Source organism: Sorex fumeus, unplaced genomic scaffold (genome assembly GCF_029834395.1).
Source record: "Sorex fumeus unplaced genomic scaffold, SorFum_2.1 ptg000015l, whole genome shotgun sequence".
Taxonomy (NCBI): Eukaryota; Metazoa; Chordata; class Mammalia; order Eulipotyphla; family Soricidae; genus Sorex; species Sorex fumeus.
In genome coordinates this window covers 912,466-937,696 of record NW_026606072.1, presented here as the reverse complement: position 1 = coordinate 937,696, position 25,231 = coordinate 912,466, and the positions used below count along the sequence as shown (strand labels likewise).

General features: G+C 43.9%; 1 protein-coding gene across 2 annotated transcripts in view; it reads right to left on the bottom strand.

Moving 5' to 3' along the window:
• The window catches only part of NPR3 (natriuretic peptide receptor 3), a 75,799-nt gene that overhangs the window by 7,756 nt on the left and 42,812 nt on the right, over positions 1 to 25,231 (bottom strand). For both annotated transcript variants that reach the window (XM_056112158.1, XM_056112157.1), the window contains exons 4-6: positions 9,574 to 9,709; positions 2,839 to 2,933; positions 576 to 711 (exon numbers count right to left, since the gene is read on the bottom strand). In XM_056112158.1, coding sequence (XP_055968133.1) covers positions 576 to 711; positions 2,839 to 2,933; positions 9,574 to 9,709 — 367 coding nt within the window. The remainder of the gene's footprint in view (positions 1 to 575; positions 712 to 2,838; positions 2,934 to 9,573; positions 9,710 to 25,231) is intronic.

Genomic DNA, 25,231 nt, shown 5'->3' with positions numbered 1-25,231 from the left:
GTGGAGGTCAATTTGGCAGAGTGGGGTGAAGGTGGGGGAAAACCAATGGTGCACAGGGCTTACTCCTGGCCCTGATATTAGGGATTACTCCGGGTGAAATTCAGGAAACCCTATGGGATGCTGGGGATCGAATCTGGGTAGCTGCATGCAAGGTAAGCAACCTACTCACTGTATATTGCTCCTGGCCCCAATGTTGGTTAATTTTTAGGTGTTGAAGGAACATATCTGTTTGGGTCTAAGGGACAGAAAGACAACTGCTTTGAATAATCAAATTAAGACTCATTGGGAGAAGTGACTAAGAGATTTTTAATCTTTTATTATCCCTAAAAGTAGACACCTCAAAAACACTATAAGATTATGGTAAGAAATATAAAAACAGATTCCTTCTACCTCTTGAGATAAGGCAGAAAGACATAGAGACCTCCGCTGGTGAATTGACCTGTTCCCTGGGGTTCTACCACATCAGCCAAGAAATCTGAACTTTCCAAACCAAAGCTTCAGAATAATGCCAGTCTTTTAAATGTGCCAAACTAGAGGTGATCAAACATGGCAGAAAATTAAGTCTCTAAACTTACATGATTTGCAAGGAGAGCTGTTTGTGTGCTCTGCAATTCTGGTCTCATCTATTCTCAGTTTTAAAGGTCCCCATGGATATTTGACATTCGGCCGCATTTCAAACCGACCTTCTTTTCCAAAGTAATCACCAATAACCTATGTAAAAAGCAAAAACAAAAGCAAACAATATACCAACAGAAACTCAAAGTTTTCTGTGCCAAAGGAGTCATTGGTGAGCCCTCATCACTCACAGTATTGGGCTGTGTTTCTGCTGTCTTTGTAGCCAAGATTTGGAGTGGCCAAATCTTAAGGTAGGCATAACTTAGGGAGAAGTACAGCTTCCCAAGGCAGAGAATATGGTTTAAACAGACACAAGTAGAAGGAGATGGGAGGTAGTAAAGGGAATATGGGGGTGGGCAAGCAGATCAAGAGAGGGCTACCTTCCCTGAAATCTGGGCCTTACCTGCATAGACCCTCAATAATCTGCAGAAGCAGAAAGGAAAGCTATTCCCTGCAAAAATGATCACGGAGTAATGAACTCTCCCTGGCTGTGGAGAGCGTGATACTTCATTCCTTGGCCACAGAGTAGAGCATGTGGTCAGCCACTTGAAGGTGCAAGGTATTCTCAGGGATGTGTGAAGAAGGCAGGGGTCCTTTCAAAATCGAGGGTGCAAGGGCCATAGGCACACAGCTTCAAACCACACACTTAGCTGTGCAAGTCATAAAAGCATTGAAGAGAACTATTCTAGAACCAGGAAACTGTCCATCAGAGGGATCTGGGCCTGGGATCAGTCCCCAAACCACATGGCCTTCTGAGCACTGCCAGGGGTGGCCCTGGAGGCCTCCAGCATGACAGGGGTTGCCCAGGTAATCCCCAGCACCACAGGGTCCAAGCCTGGGAAACGTCATGTCAGAGTATCAAGGATTCTAGATCATTGTCCAGACAGAACCATCTTGGGTTTAGACGGAACACTTAGCCCATATACATTTGCTTCTGTATGCTCTCAGCAGCTGGGAAGGAGCCACCCTCTCCTGGCAGAGGAGTGATAGACCCACGTCATTCCAAGATACTTCTCTCCTCCTCACCCTCAGGTAGAGGAGGGCTCCCAAGTGATTTCCATGAGCCCCTCTGGCAATTCTGGATGAACCAGCCCATCCATTCAATGCAAGGGGCTGAGGATGTGATGTTGCTCAGGTCCTGCAGTGCTGAGCATACCTGGTCAGTACTGGGGGCCTCTAGGGCTGTACCCCACTCTGGCCAGCAGACCAGGGAGTGCCAGGAATCAAACCCAGGTCAGTCCCATGCTAGACATGTGCCCTACTCATTGTATACCCTCCTAGCCCTTAATATTTTTTTGTGTGTGTTGGGGGGGGGGGTGCTCAGGGTTTATTCCTGGCTCTGCACTTGGAGATCACTCCTGACGGGCTCAGGGGACCATATGGGGTGCCAGAGATTAAACTCAAGTTTGCCATGAGCCCAGCAAGTGCCATGCCCAGAGTATTATCTTTCCAGCCCCTAAAAAGTCATTCTTAACATATCAAGGAGCCCCATAAAAGCCAAGCCTATGTACGGCAGAAGGAAGACCAATCCGTAATGGCAAGTCAGAGTGAATGGAAGCCACAATTCAGGGGGACAATCAGTGAGGAAGAAACAGCACGATTCAAGCAAACACTAACTGTTATTGGTACAGTCTTTGCTTGTATATTTATTATTTCAAGTTGACTTGAACTTGAATGCATTTTTCCAGTGCTCGCAATAATCTGATGAGTCAGCGAGAAAGGGAGACTTAGTGATTTCAAAGTCACAATCAAGGACACTGAGGCTGAGATCTTGTACCCCAGGGTCAGAAACTCGTCCTTGGAACCAGAGCACATTTTTCTCTTCACCAGGTTCCCCTGAACCCCATCATGTGGTGAAATCCTAACACACGGTCCAGGTGGCATACCCAGTGCCACTACAAACCCAGTGCCACTCCCAACTCCCTACAAACTTGCCAATTTTCAGAGCGAATCAACACACACTTTCCCTTTCCCTCTCGCATCCTTAGGGCCTCCCCAACTAAAACAGCCTTTCCCCACTAAGGACAAACACAGACCACAATTAACATCTTCCAGAGTCCCCTCTACCGGAAATGAGCCCCCAACCTGGCAACAGCCAGGATTTCAGGCCATTTTCCTTGGGAGGCTGATTTGGGGACAGTCTGTTGGTCTCTGGGACCGAGTCATTCCTTGAAATATCAGCTAGGAGTAGGGACACCGTGAGTAGGGGTTTTGACGGCTCACCTCCTGGGTGCCAGCTTCTGTGTCAGTCATGGCGATCACCGAGAAATCCCCGTAGCGATCTCCATTAGCGTCTATGGAGACCTGTCCAGCAATCCCTAGAGGGGGAGAGGTGGAAGGCTCCAAGTCAGTTATGATCCTTCTCGCCGCCAACAAAAACAAGAAAATGAATCGACAGGATTTTTTTTTTAAACAAACTCATGCCACAGGGAATCTCATCTGACTAGGAGCATTTTTGTTGGCCTTTGGAGAGACATTGTAATTTCATCTGTGTCTGCATTCCTAAATTCTTAACATTTCTCCATTTAAAATGAAAAGAAAGAGAAATAAATGACCTTCTTTGGGGACGATGTTTTAAAAATAAATAAATAAAGGCTCATGCTGCAAGCAACATACTTAGGCCAGAGTTGTATGTTAATTTTTAAAAAATGCTGCAAGAGTGGGAAGAGATGGCCTGGTACATTTCTAGGACCAGCATGGAATCAGGACTTCTTGAGATGCTTTGCTGCTGGTTCCTTTGAATTGCAGACAAGGGCCCTGATTCACAGATCACAGGAATTCAGTACTAAACAGATGAGCTCGCCTTTGACCTTTGTCTATTCACCCTCTGTACATCTTTTGTGCATTCACCCACTGTCCATCCAAGTGTTTTAGGGGCATTTTCTAGGTGAAGTCAATTTTGTTCTGCAGCTGCAATAAATTGGCATCAGATTGCAAAGGCTTACCCTTGAATCCCAGCCATCACCCGTATTACTAGCTCTGTAAGCTGGGATAAGGTCTCAGAGACTCAGTCTTCCAGACTGTAAAAGAGGCATTCAAATCCCTCCATGTCAAATGTATTCCCACTATCTGCTGAGACCAATAAATGAAACAGACAGGTAAAGTACTTTCAGAATTGGCTTAAATGAAGTTAGTTGTTTCTGTCTTGAGTGACTATGGTGGTCACAAAGCCCAGAATCTGAAAGAGAACATCTTTTTTTTTTTTTCTTTAACTATTTTATTGAATCACTGTGAGATAGATGATTGCAAAGCTATTCATGATTGGATTTCACTCATACAGTTTTCCAACACCCAACTCCAGCAGTGTACATTTCCCAGCGCCAGTGTCCCCAGGTTTCCTTCCCTCCCATCACCCCCACCCCCCACCCTTTGCCTGCCTCTCTATGGCAAACACTTTCTCTCTCTCTCTCTCTCTCTCTCTCTCTCTCTCTCTCTCTCTGAGAAGAGGACATCTTTCCATGCCTGCCTGGCTTGGAGGAAAAGGCATATTCGATTGGAGACTCGGGGAGCACTTGATTGAGGAGCAGCTCTTTTTAGGGATGCCAGAGGAGTCTTTAATTTGCACAAATAGCCATCATGGATTGGGTGTGTTTAGGTTGGCCCTGTGGGTATTTTTCCAAGGCACAGGAACCAAAAGGAACTAGAGGACCAGAAAATTTCTGGGGAGTTGTCAGGTTAGAGCACAGCCTGGAGAAACCTCGTGGATTTGCATCTGCTGTGGCTAGCAATGGTGGTTAAGAGCCGTTCGTCAGTGACTGTGAGTGCTTATTAAACGGGTCTATACGGGCATGTTCATTAACTAATTAAGAGAATGCCTGTGTCAGTCACCCTCTAGGGAACTCATTTGTTTTCTTTTGAACAGTGTTAGGCTTTGTCATTCATAACTGGAGTTTCCATTGACTTGGTTCTCTCAAAAGTAAAATGAAAGTCTGGGGAAAAGCATCCCGAGGAAAAGTTCCATCCTTTAGTGTGGTTCGGAGGGAGTGGATATTTGGGTTTATTGTCCTCTGGGTTGTGATTTGAAAGCTCCTTTGATTTTTCCAGACTCTGGTCTACTTTGCCAGAAACAGAACGAAGCTAACCATGAATCCTGATTTTTTTTGGGGGGGGGGTCTTCTTAATATAGCCTAGTTACGAAGGGCACACCTATCTCAGCCATGTTTATCTCTGACAGCCTATAAAACATTTAGGTGATAAATGTTTTTTAAAAATACATTTATCTCCAAACATATTGGCCATCCAAAACCACGCGTCACTCCATCCGAGGTGTCTGTGACAGTGTGTCCTGCTGAGAGTATTTCATAAGACAAGGTGGCCCTAGTATTTCAAGACCTCATTACACTTGAAGTTATTACAATTCTGCCAAGAAATGGGGTGCGAACCCTCAGGGTGGCCGATTAGCAAGTGAGACTTCACCTAAGAGTATTGTATAGAAGGTGAGATTGTCAGGTTGGCAGCAGAATTTTCCTGTACATAAGGAATCAGTCTTTCCACCCCCGTTTCTATTGGCCTGTAGTGAAGCTCAAGGTTTGAGCCACAGTCCTATTTACCTTGTCACTCAGATCTCTCACACAGAGAAGAAATTCAACTTCTTTCCAGGCCATTTCTTCAAAGTCTTGGGAGCTGGACATAGGTTTCATAGTAATAAAATCCAAATTTTATTACCAGAATTTGGATTTTGGTACAAAATACAGCCAGAGTAGTTACCTGGTGACAACATAATGGTCACTTACAGTGACCGTTAAAATTAAAATGGTTTTTAATTTCAGCAAAGCTGTGTCTTTGCTTTGTACAGACACCTTAAAATTCAGGGAGCCACTCTAAGGTTGATCACTGTTTAAGCCAATAAAATATGCTCTTTCAACAATTTAAGCTCAAAATTTTTCTTGGTTTCCACTCCCTTTGCATTTGGGGAAATGAGATTCTAAGTTTGGACTGAGCAACTGATTTTTTTTTGACTTATTTTCTTATTACCTGTGTAGATCTGTTCACAGAACTGAAGCATCAAGATAACCTAAAGGAAAATTTAGGCCGTACCATGGCACCAAACAAAACCAAATTCTGGCCATTGTGGGTGCTTACCCAGTCCTTACACAACCCTTCTCCGAAAGATCAAGAACAAATGACCACACCAGGCAGTGAGAAATAGCTAAGAATGGGATGTGGCCTACTACCAAGGGTGTGTCCACACATGCTGGTTGCTCAAGGTACTGGGCACAACTTCTGGGAAACTGACTCTGTCCTAATGTATCCCCTGATTATCCTATTAAATTCCAGCTTCTACCTGGGGTAGTCAATGGTTAAGCAATACACCCTGGAGACTTTATTGTTCATGTCTTAAGGGGTACTGAAAGTTAATTCAGCTGTCACTCTAAGTTGTACTACAATGTGCTATTCACTTTAATCACCAGGAATAAATGAAAACCACCCATGGACACCAAGGTAGCTTCTCAGACAACCCAATCTGAGTCTTAGTGAACCTTATGGACTGCCCTATCCTTTCCAATCACAAGGTGCAGGACAAGACAGTGCAATGGACAGGAATCCCAACTGAAAAAAAAAAGTGCCCCAAATCTATTCTGGAGGGCTTTTTCCATATCACTTTTTATAATGTCTTTAGATTACAAATAAATATAGTCATTTCCTGAAGTTTGTTGAAGGACTCAAGATAAAATGGATGCTGTTGAACAGCAAAGACCCTTGGAAGTCATCAATTCATCCAAGCCCCAAACTATTGGTGATGAAAAAGTAAGTCCAATAGGCTGAGGTTACTAGTCAGTCAGAGGTTAGGATGCAGGTTTCCTGACCTCAGTCTAATGACTGTACTCGATGTCAAGGGTTCTCAAGTAATGTTCCTCCTTATTCTACTATTCACCTTCCACGTGTGCCACAGATGAACTCCCCTTAAAGACTCTAGACAGTCTGTGACCCACAAAACCCTCTGGTATCTCTTTTCTCCCTCAGGGTAAGACCCAGATTCTTTAGCATAGCTCTCAGACCCACATGATATGTACCCCACAATCTCTCTCTAGTTCACCCACTACCATGTAAGTTCAGTTGTTGCAAGAAATGTCTTTATTCCACTAAAGTACCACCAGCACCTATAGGTGTTATTTGAATATTTGATGAATGAATCAGTGAATGAACAAGTATCAAGTTGATATCTGTGAGGCTTCAGAAGCTGGATAATCCCAATATTGAATCTCATGTTGTTCTGCTTTGGATTTTAGTGAGATGAAAGGAAACAAGAACTCAAGCATTACTGTCAAGATTAGAGATTGTCATGTCTTTCTAAAATCTATCTGTCAATGTCTAATAGATTTTTTCTTTTTCTCTCAATTTCTTTCTGTGCTAGGGAGTGATCAAAATAATACATGTAATGTAATGGAATTTAAAATGTCCCAACACACTATGGGTTCAGAAATCCATAATTACAAAAGTTCCCTATTGGACAGACTCAAAACAATTCTTTAAGACATGTAAGATGTTGATGTATAGCATTCCTAATAATAGCAAAAACTGTAAATAAGTGCAATATCCATAGGAGATCGGTGAGAGAAATCCTTCCACAGATATAGGTGAAAAAATATGAAACTTTCACTTTTAAATGTGCTGATTCTCTGAGAGTTCATATAGAAAATTCCTTCCCTTGATATTTAAGTTACAAAGTTAAGATGAAGAATGGCATTCAGAGTATGAGTTGTTTCATCTAAATGTTTTAGATAAGATATACAAACGCATATGTGCTAGCAGAAGGCACAAAATATTTTCAGGCAGAATCATAGGAAATTGTTAATAGTGATTACATTTGGGAAGAGGGGAGAAGGGAGGGAAGGAAAACTTTCACTTTTCATTTCATACATTTTTATACTGCTGTAATTTTCTAGCCAAGAACAGTATCATTCTTATATAATTTTTGAATGTCAACAGAGGTTGCTTGACTGTTGCAATTATGGGCTGTACTTTTGTTGCTGTTCTTCTACCTTTCTGTTCTTAAGAAAACAGCAGCTAGTGTTTATTTTAAAGCAATATTAAAGGAGAAAGCTCGACTATTTTCTCTCAACTCTGTCTCAAACCACCCAGGTTTAAGAAGGGGATTATTTCTTTTAAAATTGAACACAACTGGGTGCTGAAAGAAGGTCAAGTGATATACATGAGACCCTCTCAGTAATAGTATTGCAAACCACATGCTCAGTAGAGAAAGAAAAGAAAAAAAGCATCTGCCATAGAGGTAGGCTGGGGGCAGGAAGGAAACTAGGAACATTGGTGGAGGGAAAAGGACACAGGTAAAGGAATTGCTTTTGGAACATTGTATACACCTGAAACTGAATTGTGAATAACTATAATTCACAGTGAGTCAATAAACATTTTTTAAAAGCGCTTCCACAATGACCTCTCAGTTACTGTAAACCATAATGCTGAAAGGGAAAGAGATAAAAAGAAGAAAAGTGGCTACCATACAGTTGGGTCAGGAGTGGGGGCTCAGAGGAGGGACGGCGGTAGGTACACTGGTGGTGGGAAATGAACTCAGGTGGAGGGATGGGCGTTGGAACATTGTATGACTGAAATCCAATCATGAACAACTTCGTAATAGTTTATCTCATGGTGATTCAATACATTTTTTAAAGATAGTGTTTAAAAGGGCTGGAGCAATAGCACATCGGTAGGGCGTTTGCCTTGCACACGGCCGGCCTGGCCGAGCCCGGTTTGATTCCTCCTCCCCCTCTTGGAGAGCCCGGCAATTTATTTTTTTTCTTTTTTTTTATTAAAGAGTTTTTAATAGTGAGACATCATGAGGTACAGTTGCAGACTTACACATTTTTGTGCTTGGGTTTCAATTATATAATGATCAAATACCCATCCCTCCACCAGTGCCCATTTCCCACCACCACGGATCCCGGTATCCCTCCCACCCTCCATCCCCCCCATCCCACCCTGTCTCTGTGGCAGGGCGTTCCCCTCTGTTCTCTCTCTCCTTTTGGGTGTTGTGGTTTGCAAAAGAGGAATTGAGTGGCAATTGTGTTTGGTCTATAGTCTGCTTTCAGCATGCTTCTCCCATCCTGGGAGGATACTCCCAACACCTTTATTTGATGTTCTCCTCTGTATCTGAGTTCCGTTTTCCCCTAATATGTGTGGTTGGCCTCCAGGTCATGGAGTAAAATTCCTAGTACTAATCTCAGCCATTCTTGGGTGTTAGTTTCCTATTTTGTTACTTTATGTTCCCCAGATAAATGCAATATTTCTATGTCTATCCCTTTCTTTCTGAGTCATTTCGCTTAACATGATACTTTCCATGTATGTATGTAAATTTCATGACTTCGTCTTTTCTAACAGCTACATAGTACTCCATTGTGTAAATGTACCAGAGTTTCTTTAACCAGTCATCTGTTCTCGGGCACTCAGGTTTTTTCCAGATTCTGGCTGTTATAAAGAGTGCTGCAATAAACAGACAATTGCAGATGCACTTCGACTATACTTTCTTGCCTCTCTGGGATATATTCCCAGGAATGAGCCCGGCAATTTATAGAGTATCCTGGCCGCATGTCAGAGCTTGGCAAGCTCCCCATGGCGTATTCAATATGCCAAACACAGTAACAACAAGTCTCACAATGGAGATGTTACTGGGCCCGCTCAAGCAACTCGATGAACAACGGGAGGACAGACAGTGCTACAGTGTTTAAAATAAATAAATAAATAAATAAATAAATAAATAAATAAAACTGACCACAGTACTCTTAACTATCTATTGTGAATAAAGCTTGCAAAAGATTTAAGAACCATAGTTATTTACTAAGCAGAAAGAGACCAGAGGCTTTCTATTTCAGAGGAATAGTTTCATATGTACTTTTAATTTAATCTCACATAATTTTTATAAACCTATAGCACAGATTGATTCTCACTTACTTCCTTACCATAAATATGAGAAATGCTCAAGTTGCCCCAGTTCTGAGCCCTTACCTTCAAATGTTCTGTTCCAAGTATGCTGGATAATTTTCCCTCCATCCTTCTTGCTGTAGCCAGCTCTCAGTACTTCATGTAAAGCCAGGACATAGAGGAGGATGGCATCATGGAATCCTTCAACAAACATGTTAACCTGGAAAGGAAACCCCAGTGTGTGAGCTCAAACACCAAAGGACTCACAAGCAAGAAGCAAGCAAACAAAACAAAACGGTGAAAAGTGATTTGAGCTCTGTCCACAATGACAGAGAGTGACAGAAAGCAGCTAATAAGAATCAAGTGTCACGACTCTCCTGGCACAGACTAAGTGAGGAACCCTCCTCCCCCCATTTGGGAATTCTGGAAGCTGGCACAATATGGCAGAACTCAAGCAAACTGTCGACTATGTGAGGAAATTGGAGGTGTCATAAGAAGCAAAATAAGCCAGAGAGAGAAAGACAAATACCAGATTATCTGACTCATCTTTGGAATAGAGAAAAAAATACAGGGAACAGACAGTATCAAACAATGGAAACATCAAACCAACCCTTGACCTTATGTTACAGAACCAATTTCCAAGCAACAGAGAGGAAAGTTGAGGGGAAATTAATATCAGACTAGAAGTAACACAGGAATAGTGGTGGAGGGGCTTGGGCATTTGGTGGTGGGGGTGAGGAGTAATAACACTGTACAGCAATAACTTTTGTACATTATAACCATGTATCTAAATTATTATAATTATTATAAGAAAATAAAATGCAAAATTAAACAAGAAACCTAGTATATTAACCTTTGCTGGGGATGCATGCAGCTCTTCCCCAGCTTTGCTCTCTCTACCTGAAGGTAACTCAAGTCCAACCTCCCCAGGGGAGATGGTCTTCTCCATCTTCCAAAATACCCTTGATTCACTCTGCTCAATCTCTGAATGTGGACAGTAACTACAAGTAGTCTCCATGATTCATATCCAAATACTGCTGTACACCTACCAGAGGACTGATGCTAAGATCAGAGAAATGCCTGACTGTCAGGAATTCGTGTCTCCTAACAGTAATTTCTCCTTTTCTCTTTCTAATCATGTGGAGTAGTTACTGTACATTTAACCACTTCCTACCATTGGAAGAGAAACAGATCTGGATGAACGGTTTATCCCAATCAGTCCTGGCTCAAGTAACACAGCTCCAGTTTTCAAGAAACTTCCATGTAAATATATAAACTTCACTTAATCTCTGAGAGCCTTATTTCTAACATCACACTGAAACCCATCTTTTTTTGCGACATCTTTTTATTTCATTCTTACTTTGGACAAACTGGCAGGCTACCGAATGTAATCTGCCCACACGGCAGAGTCTGGCAAACTCCCCGGGGCATACCCAATATGCCAAATACCAGTAACAATGATGGGTCTCATTCTCCTAACCCTGAAAGAGCCTTGAATATGGCACTTTTTTAAAAAATCTCAGGGCTAGGACGAAGGAGACGTTACTGGGGCCTGCTCAAGACAATCGACGAACAACAGGATGGTCGTGATCGTGACTGAAACCCATCCTAGATATCACTGCACTGTGAAACTGGCATATGGAAACACTCAGTAACTGACACATTGTGTAAAAGTACAAAAACTAAATCAGAACCTTCTTATTTTCAAGAAGTGGTCAGAGTGGATAATAAAATAGAATGAATTGGGTGTCCCATGGACGACCCCCATGAAGCTCTGTGAGGGGCACGCCCATCCCCATCCTGGAAAAAGGAACCAGTGGCAACCCCCAGGACCACAACAAACCTGCCTCACCTGATTCAAACCCACAAACATTCCCAGAAGACCCTGCTCAGCCAGCTCTGCTTGATGTCATCCCACCCAAAGAATCCTGAGTCTTGTTTGCATCATGGAAGCAGATTTCAGATTGTTCAAAGCCCAATGTTGAGAAGCAGTTTGGAAAAATGGTTCAAAGATCCTGAGCCCCCTCCCAGCTCTTCAAGTTCCTAACTTCACTACGACACACTTCGGAGTCACTGTTTCCCTCTTCTAGAAAATATTATTCACTGCCTCAGGAGATTGTGCTATGTTTAAAGGAACTAGGCACATGCCTTATCCACAGCACCACATTGAAGTTACTGTGGATAAGGCATATGGCTGACTAGGATTTGATCCCCAGCATCCCATAGGGTCCCTCGAGCCTACCAGGAGTGATCCCTGAGTTCAGAGCCAGCAGAAAGCCCTGAGCACTGCAGGGTATGGCCCAAAATATAAAGAAAAAAAAAAGAACTCCAGTAGTGCCCGACCACCAGCACTCACTGTTTCAAGTTACTGTTCAGAGTTAGAGAATTATAAATCTAGAAGTCCTACTTAGCTTCTAATTCCTATTCTAATTCTAATTAGAATCACCCATATAGTACATCTTACTGGCCCATCTTACTCTTGGTGGAAGTGAAGGCTCCTTGTTCATGCTGGAGCATGAACAAGCAGTCCTCAGACTGTTCCCAAATCATTCCCTGAGCTCATCCCAAGAGTGATGCATGAAACACAGTAGGCAACTGACTGTTCAGGAAAGGTGGAGGCAGAAAGAGGGCTGATCACAGGAGAGCTCGGAGAGAGCTTCTAGGTCAGAGTCTACTGCTCAGCTTAATGTGTCACCTCATCACCCTAATCTTCCCCTTCCTAGTTAGTTTTATGGGGACTTCAATCCTGACTCAATCTCTAGGGCCTTAATTCTAGGGATTTGGTTGCACACATATCAAACATCTCAAACAGTTCCTGGGACAGGGAAAGCAAGTAATAGACATTGGCTCTTACTCTTAACCATCAAGTCCAAGTCTCTGAGTGGTTATTTTGTTAGGCACAGAAGAATGGGGTAGAAATAACATCTACTAGTCAAAGGTAGTTTTCTGCGATTTGGCTATGCTAATTCAATTTCCCAAAGGAAGACAAAAGTTTCACTTAGACTATGAAGCCATCATGCCTTAATAATGTATGCATGTGGATGAATTTATGAGTTTCCATAGGCAGACTTCAGTGGTGTCATTTTATACGCAGGCCCAAATAAAAAGAATTCTTTTCAAAAATATCTCTTTAATGGCATTAAAACTACCTTCCAGATGAGGAAGTCACAGAATCAGGACTCATGGAAAATGGCAGTTGTCAGGTAGCTTTAAAAAGTAAGATAGAACAAGGGTTAAGGGGTGGTTCTTGCTCCAGGTGCAACTCACTTTAGTTCAGTCCCCAGCATCACATTATGATCTCTGAGTACCACCAGGAATGACTCCTGAGCACAGAGACAGGAGTAAGCTCTAAGCAATGTCAAGTGTAGCCCAAAACATAAATGCAGAAATTAACATACAAAAAATTCCAGTCTACACTTCTCCTTACTTTGAAGATCAAAAGAGCAGAGATTCCCCCTTGGTCTGGCACTTTGTGATAAGAGGCTGTTCCCTCTATGCTCCTTATGACTGGGAAGCCTAGAATGACAACCCATTAAACCCTGAAGTACCACTATTCAGTGCCTTTCCACCTCTCTTCTTCTTTCACTTTCCATGCCACGACCACTTAAAGTTTGGGACTTAGGTCCTGGCCACATTCTGACTGACACTTTCTCTTCTTTCCTCCTCAATATTTCCTCTCGGGGCTAGAGAGACAGTACAGCAGTTAAGGCACATGCCTTGCATGCAGTCGTCCCCATTCAATCCCCAATACCTCATGCCCCCCAACCCAGGCATTGAGAAGCACAGTCCCAGAGGCCCTCAGCACTGTCAGCATGCCTAGGTCATTCCCAGAACTGCAGAACCTGAGCAGCATCACGTCCATGGGCCGATGCATAGGTCTTCCAGACTGAATGACTGAGAACAACAGGAAGGTGCTCCCTGAGCATCACTCAAGGAAAACCCACCATGCAAAAATAAAATTTTCAAAATTCCTTTTACTCAGCACAGGAGGAACAACCATCTGACATGAGTTTTATTGTCTAGCAATGATCAGGCGTGATGAGGATTCTCAGGTGTGGACCAAGAGATAAGCTAACACCAGGGTTAAGCTGTGGGCTTTGCCCTGCTTGCAGTTGAGCCCCGTTCAGTGCCTGGCATCACATATGGTCATAAACTGGGATGACATTTTTCCCTGAGACTTTGATGGAGGAAGAGACAAAATAGGCTCCGAACATCTGCCCGGGTCTGGAAAGTTTGCAGAGGGATCTCATATAGTACCTTCTCACCTCTCACAGTGGCTGAGTGTCTCCCTTTACTGCCAAAATTAGCAGGCAAGCTGCTGACCTCCACCTACGTTCACTGGCACCCCAGCTTGCTGCGGGGGAGGTTTCAAAACACCTATCTCATAGGACCTCAGGTCAGAAGCAAAACCTAGAGACCGCCTTTTCTCGAGGAGAACATTCTCACTTCCACCTGTGTTTTTTAATGGGAGGAAAGCCCGTTAGCACATTATTAGACACTGATCATTAGAAGTGCAAAAAATGAGGAAGAAAAAGAACCCAAAGTATTAAGTAACCTTTGGAAGACTCCACTGGCCCCTGGGTTGACAGGAACAGGGGCACCTGCTCTGGCCTGGGCTCTGCCCAGAACACTTGCCCTTCAAAGTCTTCACTGATAGACTGGTGGCCAAAAGAGATCTCCCCCTAACCCCCCCCCCCCAGCCCTCTCACCCCCCTGAAGCCTTACACCTGAGCCACCTCTTCACTACTGATCATCACTAGCCAATAAAACTGTGTTCTCATCAGACAAGTCTTCACTAAAGACCTAAATCTGCCATTCCTGGTTAAATGCCAAACAATAAGGTAAGAAAACAGTGAGAGTCCAAGAGATGGCACAAAGGGCTGGCATTTGGGCTTTGAGTGCTAGATTCCTGGCACCAGATGGTCTCCCGAGCACTGCCAAAGGTGGGTCCTGAATACTAGGTTAGGAGTAGCCCCCAGCACCACTGGGCATACCCTCCTCTAACCCCCCCCCCAAAACATAGGAAAAGAATCTATAAGTGGATGGACATGGAGATTATCATGCTAAGTGAAATGAGTCAAAAAGAGAGGGACAGACATAGAAGGACTGCACTCATGTGTGGAATATAAAATAACACAATATAGACTGACACCCAAGGACAGTAGACACAAGGGCCAGGAATACTGCCCCATAGTTGGAAGCCTGTCTCATGAGCTGGGGGAACAAGGCAGCTGGAATAGAAAAGAGATCACTAAGACAATTATGGTTGGAGGAACCATTCGGGATAGGCGATGTATGCTGAAAGTAAATAAAGGACCAAACGTGATAGCCTCTCAGTATATGTATTGCAAACCACAATGCCCAAAAGTAGAGAGAGAGAGAGAGTATGGGAGAAACTGTCTGCCATAGAGGCAGGGGGGAGGGTTGGAAAGGGGGGATGGATATACTGGGGGCATTGGTGGTGGAGAATGTGCACTGGTGGAGGGATGGGTGTTTGATCATTGCATGACTGAAACTCAATCATGAAAGCTTTGTAACTGTATCTCACAGTGATTCAATTTTTTAAAATGGGGGGGAGGAATATTTAAAGATAAAAATAAAATCTAGTTCATGAGGCTTGGGAGTACTCCTTCCCACAACCAGCAGCCCTGTTCTACGCAGCCACCCCGTGAGGCAGTGGTGAAAAGGCCCCTCGGGGCGATCTTCAGGCTACTCATTCTTTGCATCATCCAGTGAAGTGTCTCATAAATACCTGACACTTTCAGGACCCCTAGGAATGAACCCATTCTGCTCTCCTACAGAAAGTGGCCTAGACATGCTACAGGTGATGATGCTCTCAGTAACAGAAACCAGCCACTCTCTCCTACTCATTCTGGAGAGTGTGGAACAAGCGAGAGCAACCCCAGAGCCCAGAGATAAGGGTACACTTGCTGGGACCAGAGCCGTAGTACAATGGGTAGGGCATTTGCCTTGCATGTATCCGACCAGGGTTCAATCCCTGGCACCCCATATTGTCCCCTGAGCACCACCAGCAGCAATTCCTGAGTACAGAACTAGGAGCAACCCCTGAGCATCGCCAGATGTGACCAAAAAAATAAAAAGCAAAATTCATAAATAAAAAATAAACCAAATGCAAAAAAAGAATGCACCTTGCGGAAGGTAGACTATAGACTAAACATGATTGTCACCCATTGCCTCTTTTGCAAACCACAACACTCAATAAGAGAGAGAGAGAACAAAATGGAATGCCCTGCCACAGAGGCAGGGTGGGATGGGGGGGATGGGGGGGTGGGAAGGATACTGGGATCCGTGGTGGTGGGAAATGGGCACCGGTGGAGGGATGGGTATTTGATCATTGTATAATTGAAACTCAAGTACAAAAATGTGTAAGTCTGCAACTGTACCTCATGATGTCTCACTATTAAAATATTTTTATTAAAAAAAAAGAATGCACTTGCCTCCCAAGCATAAGGTCATGTGTTCAAATCCTTGTGCCCCATGTGTGAGGGAACAATCCTGGCAGCTCTGACGTTGGAGCAACTTAGCTCTGCTGTTGACCATGCCCCAGCCTAAAAGCAGTTTCCAGCTGTACCACAGCCAGGTCTATATGGCTCCCATGTAAAGAGGAGCACCCCAACAAACATTGAAACTTCCAAGGCATATGAGAAGCATGGCCAGGACACGTGGGCGCCAGAGAACACCCTGGTGAGTATCCCAAGCAGGCCTGTGTGCCTTGTTTCCACACAAAACCCCCACTGTGCACATGCACAAGCACCCCAGCTGAAGGACTGTAAACCTCAGTGAGCACCACAGCCGACATGCAAACCCTGGTGGGCATCACCGCTAAAAGCAATGTCTGAGCACTGCGCCAGTGTGCAACCTTCAGTCATTCAAGCACAAGGACTGGGAAGGAGCGGGAGGAGAAAACCTGCTTTCCTCAGTGCAACTGGCCAGAGTCAGGTGCTGCAAATGAAAGAAACCTAGCTTTGCACCTGGCCTTCCTCTCTGAGAGTGACTGAAGAACCTATATTTTTTTTTGTTTTAGTTTGGAACCACACCTGGCAATGCTCACAGGACCCTATAGGATGCCAGAGATTAAACCTGTGTCAATCACACAAGACAAGCAAGACAAGCGCCCTACCCACTGTATTATTGCTGCAAACCCTCTTTATTGTTTTTTAAATTCTGTCGGAAAGAATAGAAATCTTGTTCCTGCTGTGGTTTTTTTTTCAATTAATACTGTTAATAATGGGGTTTTATGCATAAAACAGGAGCTGGCAAGAGTACTGCGGGAAGAGCACTTGCCTTGCATGAGGCAGACCCAGGTTTAATTCCCAGCATCCCATATAGTCCCCTGTGCACTGCCAAGAGTAATTCCTGAATGCAGAGTCATGAGTCAGCCCTGATCGCAAGGTATGACCCAAAAAGGAAAAAAATAAAACAATCATGCCTCAAATATTTCAGTTTTTCAGTAGATACCCAGCAACAGAGTACCCACTACTCTCCAGCATTGGGCCAAGGGCCTCTCCCATACCCCCACCATGGTAAACTTCCTACTGAAGACCAGCTCTCAGGTTCCGTTGCCTTTGAGCGTTTTCTTACTATATTTCTTTATATCATGCCTCTGAGAGACCATTCTGTCCCTGTTCCTTCTGGCTGACTTGATTCAGCATGACACACTCCAGATCCATCTGCCTGCCACTGCTTTTTAAACTGAGCATAAAGGGTTGCTCTCTGGGGAGACAAAACTCCTAGACGAATTCCTTGATGCTTGTGTTCTAAACAACTAAGCAAAAATGGCTGTAAGCATGAGCTGTTCTGGGCTAACTGCATTCCTCGACCATAGATATATAAGAAGGAAGCTTGCTCTTCAGATCAAGAAAGAGGGGCACCTTCAGATCAAACACCCTCGGATTAAGGAAGGGGTGGGGGGCATCTGGGAGCCATTCTTCGACGCTCTTGAAGGCGTTCCAAGACACTCTCTTCCTCCTACACAACTCAGGTGCTAGGTTATTTGTCATGTTGACTTCTCGACCTAGGTACACGTAACGGTTGAATTCAGAGATGGATGTTCTGTTAAGAGCGATTGGAACGTCAGGAACAAGACTATTTCTCATAAACATTGTCTTCGTGAGATTCAGCTGGAGTCTGACCTTTCCACACTCCGGTCGAAGTCGGCCAGCATTTGTGCTGCTTGGCTAATGTTTGGTGTTATTAAAACAATGTCATCAGCAAAGCGGAGATGGTGTAGTTGCTGACCATCTATCTTCACTCCCATTCCTTCCCATTTCAGTCATCACATGATGTTCTCAAGGGTGGCACTGAAGAGTTACAGTGAAATGGTATCACCCTGCCAAACCCCTCTCTTGACATCAATGATTACTTCTTTGTAGAATGGTGAGATCCTGGTAGTGAATCCGTAATACAGCTCATGGAGGATCCTGATGTATTGAGTTTGAATGCCCTGATTGGCTAGGGCTTCAATGACTGCTTCCATCTTAACAGAATCAAAGGCTTTCTTTAAATCAATGAACATTAGACAGAACAGCATCTTGAACTCCCGAGAAACCTCAATGACCTTGGTTATTGTGTGGATATGATCAATCGTGCTGAATCCTTTTCAGAAACCGGCTTGCTTTCATGGTTGTCCTTCATCTAGTGTTCTGCCAATCCTATTCAGGATGACTCGAGTGAACAGCTTGTAGATGAGAGACAATAGGCAGATCGGGCGAAAGTTATCAATGTCGTGGATGTCTCCCTTCTTGAACAGTAGTACAGTCCTGCTGGTTTCCCACTGGGACGGAACCTTGCATTCAGACAGGTAGGGTGTGAAGAGCCAAGCCAGTGTATTGATGAGTACTGATGGCAGGTTCTTCAGGTGTTCAGGTTTGACCTTGTCTGGGCCAGGTGTTGTTCGTTTCTTTACTGACAAAATGGCGTGTCAGATTTCGGAAGGGAGAACATTGGGAACGACATATCCATCCTGCAGAATTTGATATGTGGGCAGGTGGACGTGGCTATCAAAGAGATCTGAGTAGAAGTCATGGATAATCTTCTCCATTGCCCTTCTGGAAGATGTGATAGATCCATCAGGACGTCAGAGGGCAGTCATCTTAGTCTTGTAGTTGGCAAAGGACAGGTGGGCATTACGGGTGCTTTTCCCGGCTTCTGCATCATCTACTAGTACTTTTGCTCTTCTCTCTTTGAGGTATTCCTTTATCGCATCTCTGCACTGCTTTGCTTGCTCAGATGTTCGCTTGTGGTTGCCTGAGGCATGCGCCAAACCACACATTGAACCACGCATCTATGATGGTCATGTGAGGTTCCTCCCTAAAATCTGCCCTCATACTCAGGCGTTTTAGCACCAGCTATACCAACCTCTTCTTCTAAAACCTGGATATGACTTCACAAACATATAGAAGACTTCCAAGCTGCCATTTACATTATTAAGAAGAAGAAAAATAGAGCAAAGTTTTCCTAACAAATCCATTTTGAATTGTCGGGGGTGGGAAAGAGGACAAAAATGGGGATAAAGATGATACGGGTTGTGTACCAGATTATTAAAGACAGCTCTAGGATTGCTTAAACAAATAAATTTATAAACTGACTTGAAAGCAGGCAAAAGGTTCTGAGCTTTAACATTCCACTGCTCGTTGCATGAATTTATTATTAAGGATTTGCTATATTTTATAAGAGTTGAGCTACAGAACATAAAGTAGAGAAAGTAGGGGAACTAATCAGAGGCTTTTCTCAAAGAACTGAGATGTCAAAAATCCTCTCTCAGATGTCACTGTCATCTGATGTAAGGACCCTCCCTTACTCCCAGGCATAATGAATTCATTAAGGAGTTTGGCAGTCAGCACACATTCTTGCTCTCCACCCACATTATTGCATTCATAGTGGGCCATTTCAGTGTCGCTGTGCATTATCCATTCACACAAACCAAAACCTCTTGGCTTCTTCACCACCATTTTGGGAGATGAACTCCATCTCCACTCAACTTCACCTACTCATTCTCAAGCACGTACCCTAGACTATTGCTTCTCAGGCTTTAATGCATGTGAAGATCTCTGAACCTCTTCTGGTTCACAGGCAAATTCCAGTTCAACAGTTCTAAAAGATGGGAAAATGAGGATAATATTGGTTTGACCTTTCTCCCTGGCTGCAAGAAGCTTGGGTTTGTTGGAATTCACCCATTCACAGTGCTCCCGAGGCACTCTCATTCCTCTGTGTTTATCTTTGACCTCTTCTCTGTGCTCTCTTCCCCAACCAGTTAATCACCATTTTCCCCTAAGCAGTACCTGTGACTTGTAAAGTCAAATTCCTCAGAAATCTCTGATTTTGTATTTGTAAGTAAAATATTGCTTTTCTCCTTCTCTTATGTTCTTTTGCATAGTTTACTTCAGAGCAATGTCCTTTTTGTATAGATACAGAAAGACAGTTAATGCTATTCTTTTATAACTTGGGAATTAACTGACTCCAAATTATATTCACTCACTCCTGGGCATCTGTTTTCTTGACTTAAGCCTCAGTTGCCTTAGTTCCTGGCACCCCAAAAGCAGGGTCCCGATGAGGGACTGGATGGACCCAGGCCAAACCAAGAGCCATAACACTTAACTGTAAGAGCACAGTCATGAACAAATTCTGTCATGAGCCAAAGAGTAAAAACTGGATTAGGACCCTGCTAGGATTAGGAAAGACTAATCTGGCCTGAGCACAGTAGTCTGGGATCTATAGCAAGATGTCCCTAAGAAAGCCACCCTACAAGCTTAATGTATCTCTTACTGTGTCCCTACAAAATGACTAAAGGTAAAGGCCCTCCCGTTGATCGTCGATTTGCTCGAGCGGGCCCAGTAACGTCCCCATTGGAGACTTTGTTGTTACTGTGTCTGGCATATCGACTACTCTCGGTAGCTTGCCGGGCTCTCCGAGAGGGGCGGAGGAATCGAACTCGGGTCGGCCATGTTGGCCGCGTGTAAGGCAAACGCCCTACCCGCTGTGCTATCGCTCCAGCACAGCGGGTAGGGCGTTCGCCTTACAAGCGGCCAACATGGCCGACCCGAGTTCGATTCCTCCGCCCCTCTCGGAGAGCCCGGCAAGCTACCGAGAGTAGTCGATATGCCAGACACAGTAACAACAAAGTCTCCAATGGGGACGTTACTGGGCCCGCTCGAGCAAATCGACAAAATGACTAATATTATTAAATGGTTATTGGACTGAGAAAAGAAGAAACACACCCCTAAGTGGTATTTTTCCCCTTGAGCAGATCTCCTGGCTTCAGGAGATCTTTGTCTTTTCTTAGAAGAGCTTCCTTCTGAAGGAAGGGCTTTCATATGTTGATTGTGCTACCTGACCTGGGTATAGTTACTGCCCCCAATGCAAGGAGATTGGGAGGGAGAACAAGGCAGCAAGATTGAGCACAAAGAGGGGGTCAGGAGGAGGGACGGAAATGAGGGGCAGTGTGAGACTGAAATGGGGAGTTTAGTGAGACTAGAACAGTGCATGGGGAGAATGAAACAAACAGCAACTGATCACCAACCAGCCAGACCCTAATCCCTCCTTCCTGCATCTGTTGGAGACGCAGGCAGGGGTGGGGAAGAGGCACTTGGTCACCGAGATGATCACTAATTTATTTTGTGATTACACTGGACAAAGAGGAAGACGTGTCTGCTTGCAACATCTCAGGGGCTGCCGAGTATCAGTATCAAGACCCTCAAAATCCATAAAAAAATAATAATAATAATTGACACTCTCCTACTTCCTTCTATGCATTTAACAAGTTCTTTGGATTTAGGGCCACACCCAGTGGTGCTCAACACTTACTCCTGGTTCTGCATTCCTGGTGGGCTTAGGGAGGAGCTCATGGAATCAGAAGGGTTGAACGGGGATTGGCCACATGCAAGGCATTAAATGCTCTCCCACTGAATTATCTCTCTAGCCCCTCTAACAAGTTCTCTGGACTCAAACTTTTGTCCTCCTGACCTTCCCTTGATGCTTCATCCAGCAAAGCTCTGCACAGGACAGCCATCAATACAAGGTTGTCCTTTTATTCTAAAAGGCAAAAAAGACCACAGCATTCTTCAGGCAGGGAAAATTAGAAGCTGGGGCTGTCACTCAGAAGAGTAACAAGAGTTGGAGACACAAATGTGAGTGTTCTCCATGGAGAAGGGCACATCCCACCCAAATGAGCAGATGTGCTGCCCAGAAACGGTGTTTAGAGAGAAAAGAGCCAAGAGGAAGCACCAGGGGCAACACCAATATTTGTGGAGCAAGTGGAAAAGAGGCATCATAAAGAGAGACTAAAATGAACCCTGCGATGTGGATGGAGACTTAGTATCTTAGCAACCAAGCATGGAGCAGATTTCCAAAAAGAGGGAGACCTTTCCAACCACTCTGTCACCAAGTTCCCCAACAAGGCAGGTTCTTTACTCATCATGTCCCGCCGGTGTCGAGTATATTTCTCTTTCTAAGCTCAGATACCCATATTTGCCTCATTTAGGAATCGCCTCCATATTTCATCTCTTCCTCCCTATCTCTCAAGAGTCACCCACACAGGGTTGAAATGTCCTTCAGGACCCAGCACAATGCCTAGCCCCAAAAAAGGACTCAGTAAATGCTTCAAGGTAGGTATGCAGGTCAATTCATCAGTCACTATCTGCAGGTTTGATTATATGCATGGTAATCCATGGATCTGGTGGTCAACAAAATTATGTGTGTCTGCAGAGGGTTAATGAACCGCATCAATAATCTATGCAACCCATGAAATTTTTGCACACATGGTTACCATAAAAATATGTCACTGCTGAATTCAGAAAAAAAAACAGACATAGAAGTAAATATAATTTGTAGAACAAGAGAAATCTAGAGTAAGAAAGTGGTGCAGGGCTGCTTGCTAATAAAAAAATTCAATCTCCTTAAGATCTTTAGGATAGGGGCCAGAACATTTGTACAGTGGGTAGAGCCTTTGTCCTGCACATGACTGATCTGGGTTCAATCCCTGGCACCCCATACAATACTTCCAGGAGTAATACCTGAGTACATCATCAGAGGTAAGGCCTGAGCACTGCCAGGTGTGGCCCAAACCTGTCTGACTTAAAGAAATAGTGCAGGAGGTAAGACATTTGTCTTCCATGTGGCCACTTTCACCATGACTCTGGTTTAATTCCTGGGTCATCACACTGTTCCCTGAGCAACACTAGGGGTCACTCATGAGCACAGAGTCAGGTATAGCCCCCGAACCCTGCTGAGTATAGGACAAACACAATCCCCCCTCAAAAAGAAAAATAAAATCTTTTGCTCACTTCCCCCTACTTCAAAATCATAGGAAGCAAGAATTTTAGACCTTTATAAAAAGAAGCAAGTTTCTTTCATGAAGGGGGATGGAGGTGTTGTCAGGAGATAAAGAACTAATCCAAAATAATTTCCTCGGGCTTAAGCTACTCTCAAATTTCATAACTCGGGGGAGGGCAGACTCTCCATCATTAGAATATTCTAGTTCCTCTCTTTCAGCAATTGGCTGGGCCCCAGAAAGAATGTCCTTGGACACTGCCACTCCCGCTGCTCGCTCTGGAGATGGTCGGCTCTCGCCTGCTGGAGCTGTTTGCTTTGGACACTATCGGTCAAATGTGCTTAAGCTTATAAAACCCCTTTACAATCATTTTTCCGCACTTCCAAGAGCAAACTCCATGTGGTTTTCTCCATTTCACAGATTAAAGTCTCTGGCACACAGGTGGCATGCTCTGGGGTCATTGATTGTTTTAATGCCCATCAATTAATATTTATTGAACCACCACTGCGGGCTAGTCTGCCACATCCACCCACACGGGTTGCAGTATCCGTGGTCAGGCCTTATGAAGCAGAACTCTGCCCAAAGACTTTAAAAGTCTGTGGCGGCGGCTGTCAGCATCAAACCCCAGAATCCTCTGTTAGTACAGTGGCCAAGAGAGCCGGCAGGAGCAGGGGTGGGGGGGAGAGGGGGCACTGGAGGAGGGCCTTCCTTCCTTCCTTTCAGCTCGGAGGCTGAATGCAGGACATTTCCCTCTGGTACTGGTCAGCTGCTGCACCACAAGTCAAAGTCAAAGTCCACTTCGTGGACAGGAGCTGACATCCCTAAAGACCCTGCTGCTCCATCCACGGGATGGTGCAACTAGAGAAATGGCTCCTGGACAGAGCTCCCATCTAGAAAGAAGTGATGCGAGACTCCCTCCTCTCTTCCACCTGACAGAAAATGCCACCTGTTACATCCCTTTCCCTTAAGTCTTCCTCTCCCAAGTCCCTCTTTTAAATGCAATCTCCTGTCAAATGAATCTATGGAGAAACTCCTGGTGTCTTGGTGAAAATGGACCCCCCACCATATGGTAAAAAGGGGGTGTGGAGTTTCTAAAGGCTCACAGGCCCTGGAAGGGGAAGACAGAAAAATGAAAGAAATCTGAGCTTTCACCCTCCATCTTTTGTCCACGTTCCCCCACTTACACTAGCAGGGGTGATGGTGAGAGCCGAAGTGTGGATATGTAGACCAAGTGGTTGCCTGTCCAGCATCCTTATTTAAAGTGACCTGGCTTCTAAAAAGAATTTTATTTCTGTTTCCATTGTGAAGAGTTTGGCCAAATGAGTTGAAATGCCCTTCATTCCACGCAGGGGCCATGCAGGGGGAAATAAATAAATAAAAGTAAAACAGTTTAGCCTTTCCATTGTGAAACAGATTTCCACATTGCCTTGCTATTTTAATGATGCATATTTGATTATATCGTCACTATTATTGCAAAATATCTCTAACTGAAACTATATCACAAAGTATACCACACATAAATGGGGGGGGAACAAAACACAATGATAGTCCTTTAGAAGATCAAAATGAAACTTGTTGCATGAAAAAGTCATTTTCCATTTTCTCTGCTTCTTCCTTGAACATCATCAGACTGTACCACCTCAACGTACCTTGAGGCACTTTTGCAATTAATACATCTTCCAACATGTATAATTCACAGGCAAATCATTATAGCATTACAATTAAACAAACAAACAACTTTAACAGAAAGATTCCCCATTTTAAAAAATATTCTCATTTAGCACAACTGAAAACTATTTAAAAGTTATTGCACAGCAATCCATTTTAAAGCAATCCCCCTTTATTTCAAGAAAATGAAAGTAATGCATTGTTTTCAATATCAGCACATCTTTATTTAAATGTGTTTTGAAAATCAACTTTACTTCTTTAGCTGGGAAAAAAAAGAATTGGTTTTAATGAGCCATTCCTCCTGCAGAGCCACGGTCTCCTGATTACATTTTCCTAATAAAACTAATCTTATTAATATGTTGGCATGTGAACTCATTTTTCTGTTGTCAAAAGCCAACTTGTGGTTTGCTTTTATTCTTTCAAATACAATTAGCAAGGCCCTCCAATGCCTGAAAGGGCCTTTTCATTTGGACAAATTATTCCCTGGCTGACTTTAAAGAAAGGGGGTGAGGGCAAAAGAGAAGGGGGAAATGTTTGAGAAAGGGGGGGTAGTCTCCTATTCTGATGCGTCCCTGGCAGGCACAAAAGCCTGTCTGTATGCAATCTCCCCAGAAATGGGACAAATACTGCTTGCCTTGGCTGCTTTTCCTTGTCTTCTTGCATGAGTTTTACACAACTACCTTTTTAAAATTTCAGTAAGGGTATGCTGTTCCGATTAAATGCTATTCTGTAAAACAAGAGGGTGTGAAGTGTCAGGCCAATATGCGATCAGTGACCTGAGAACTT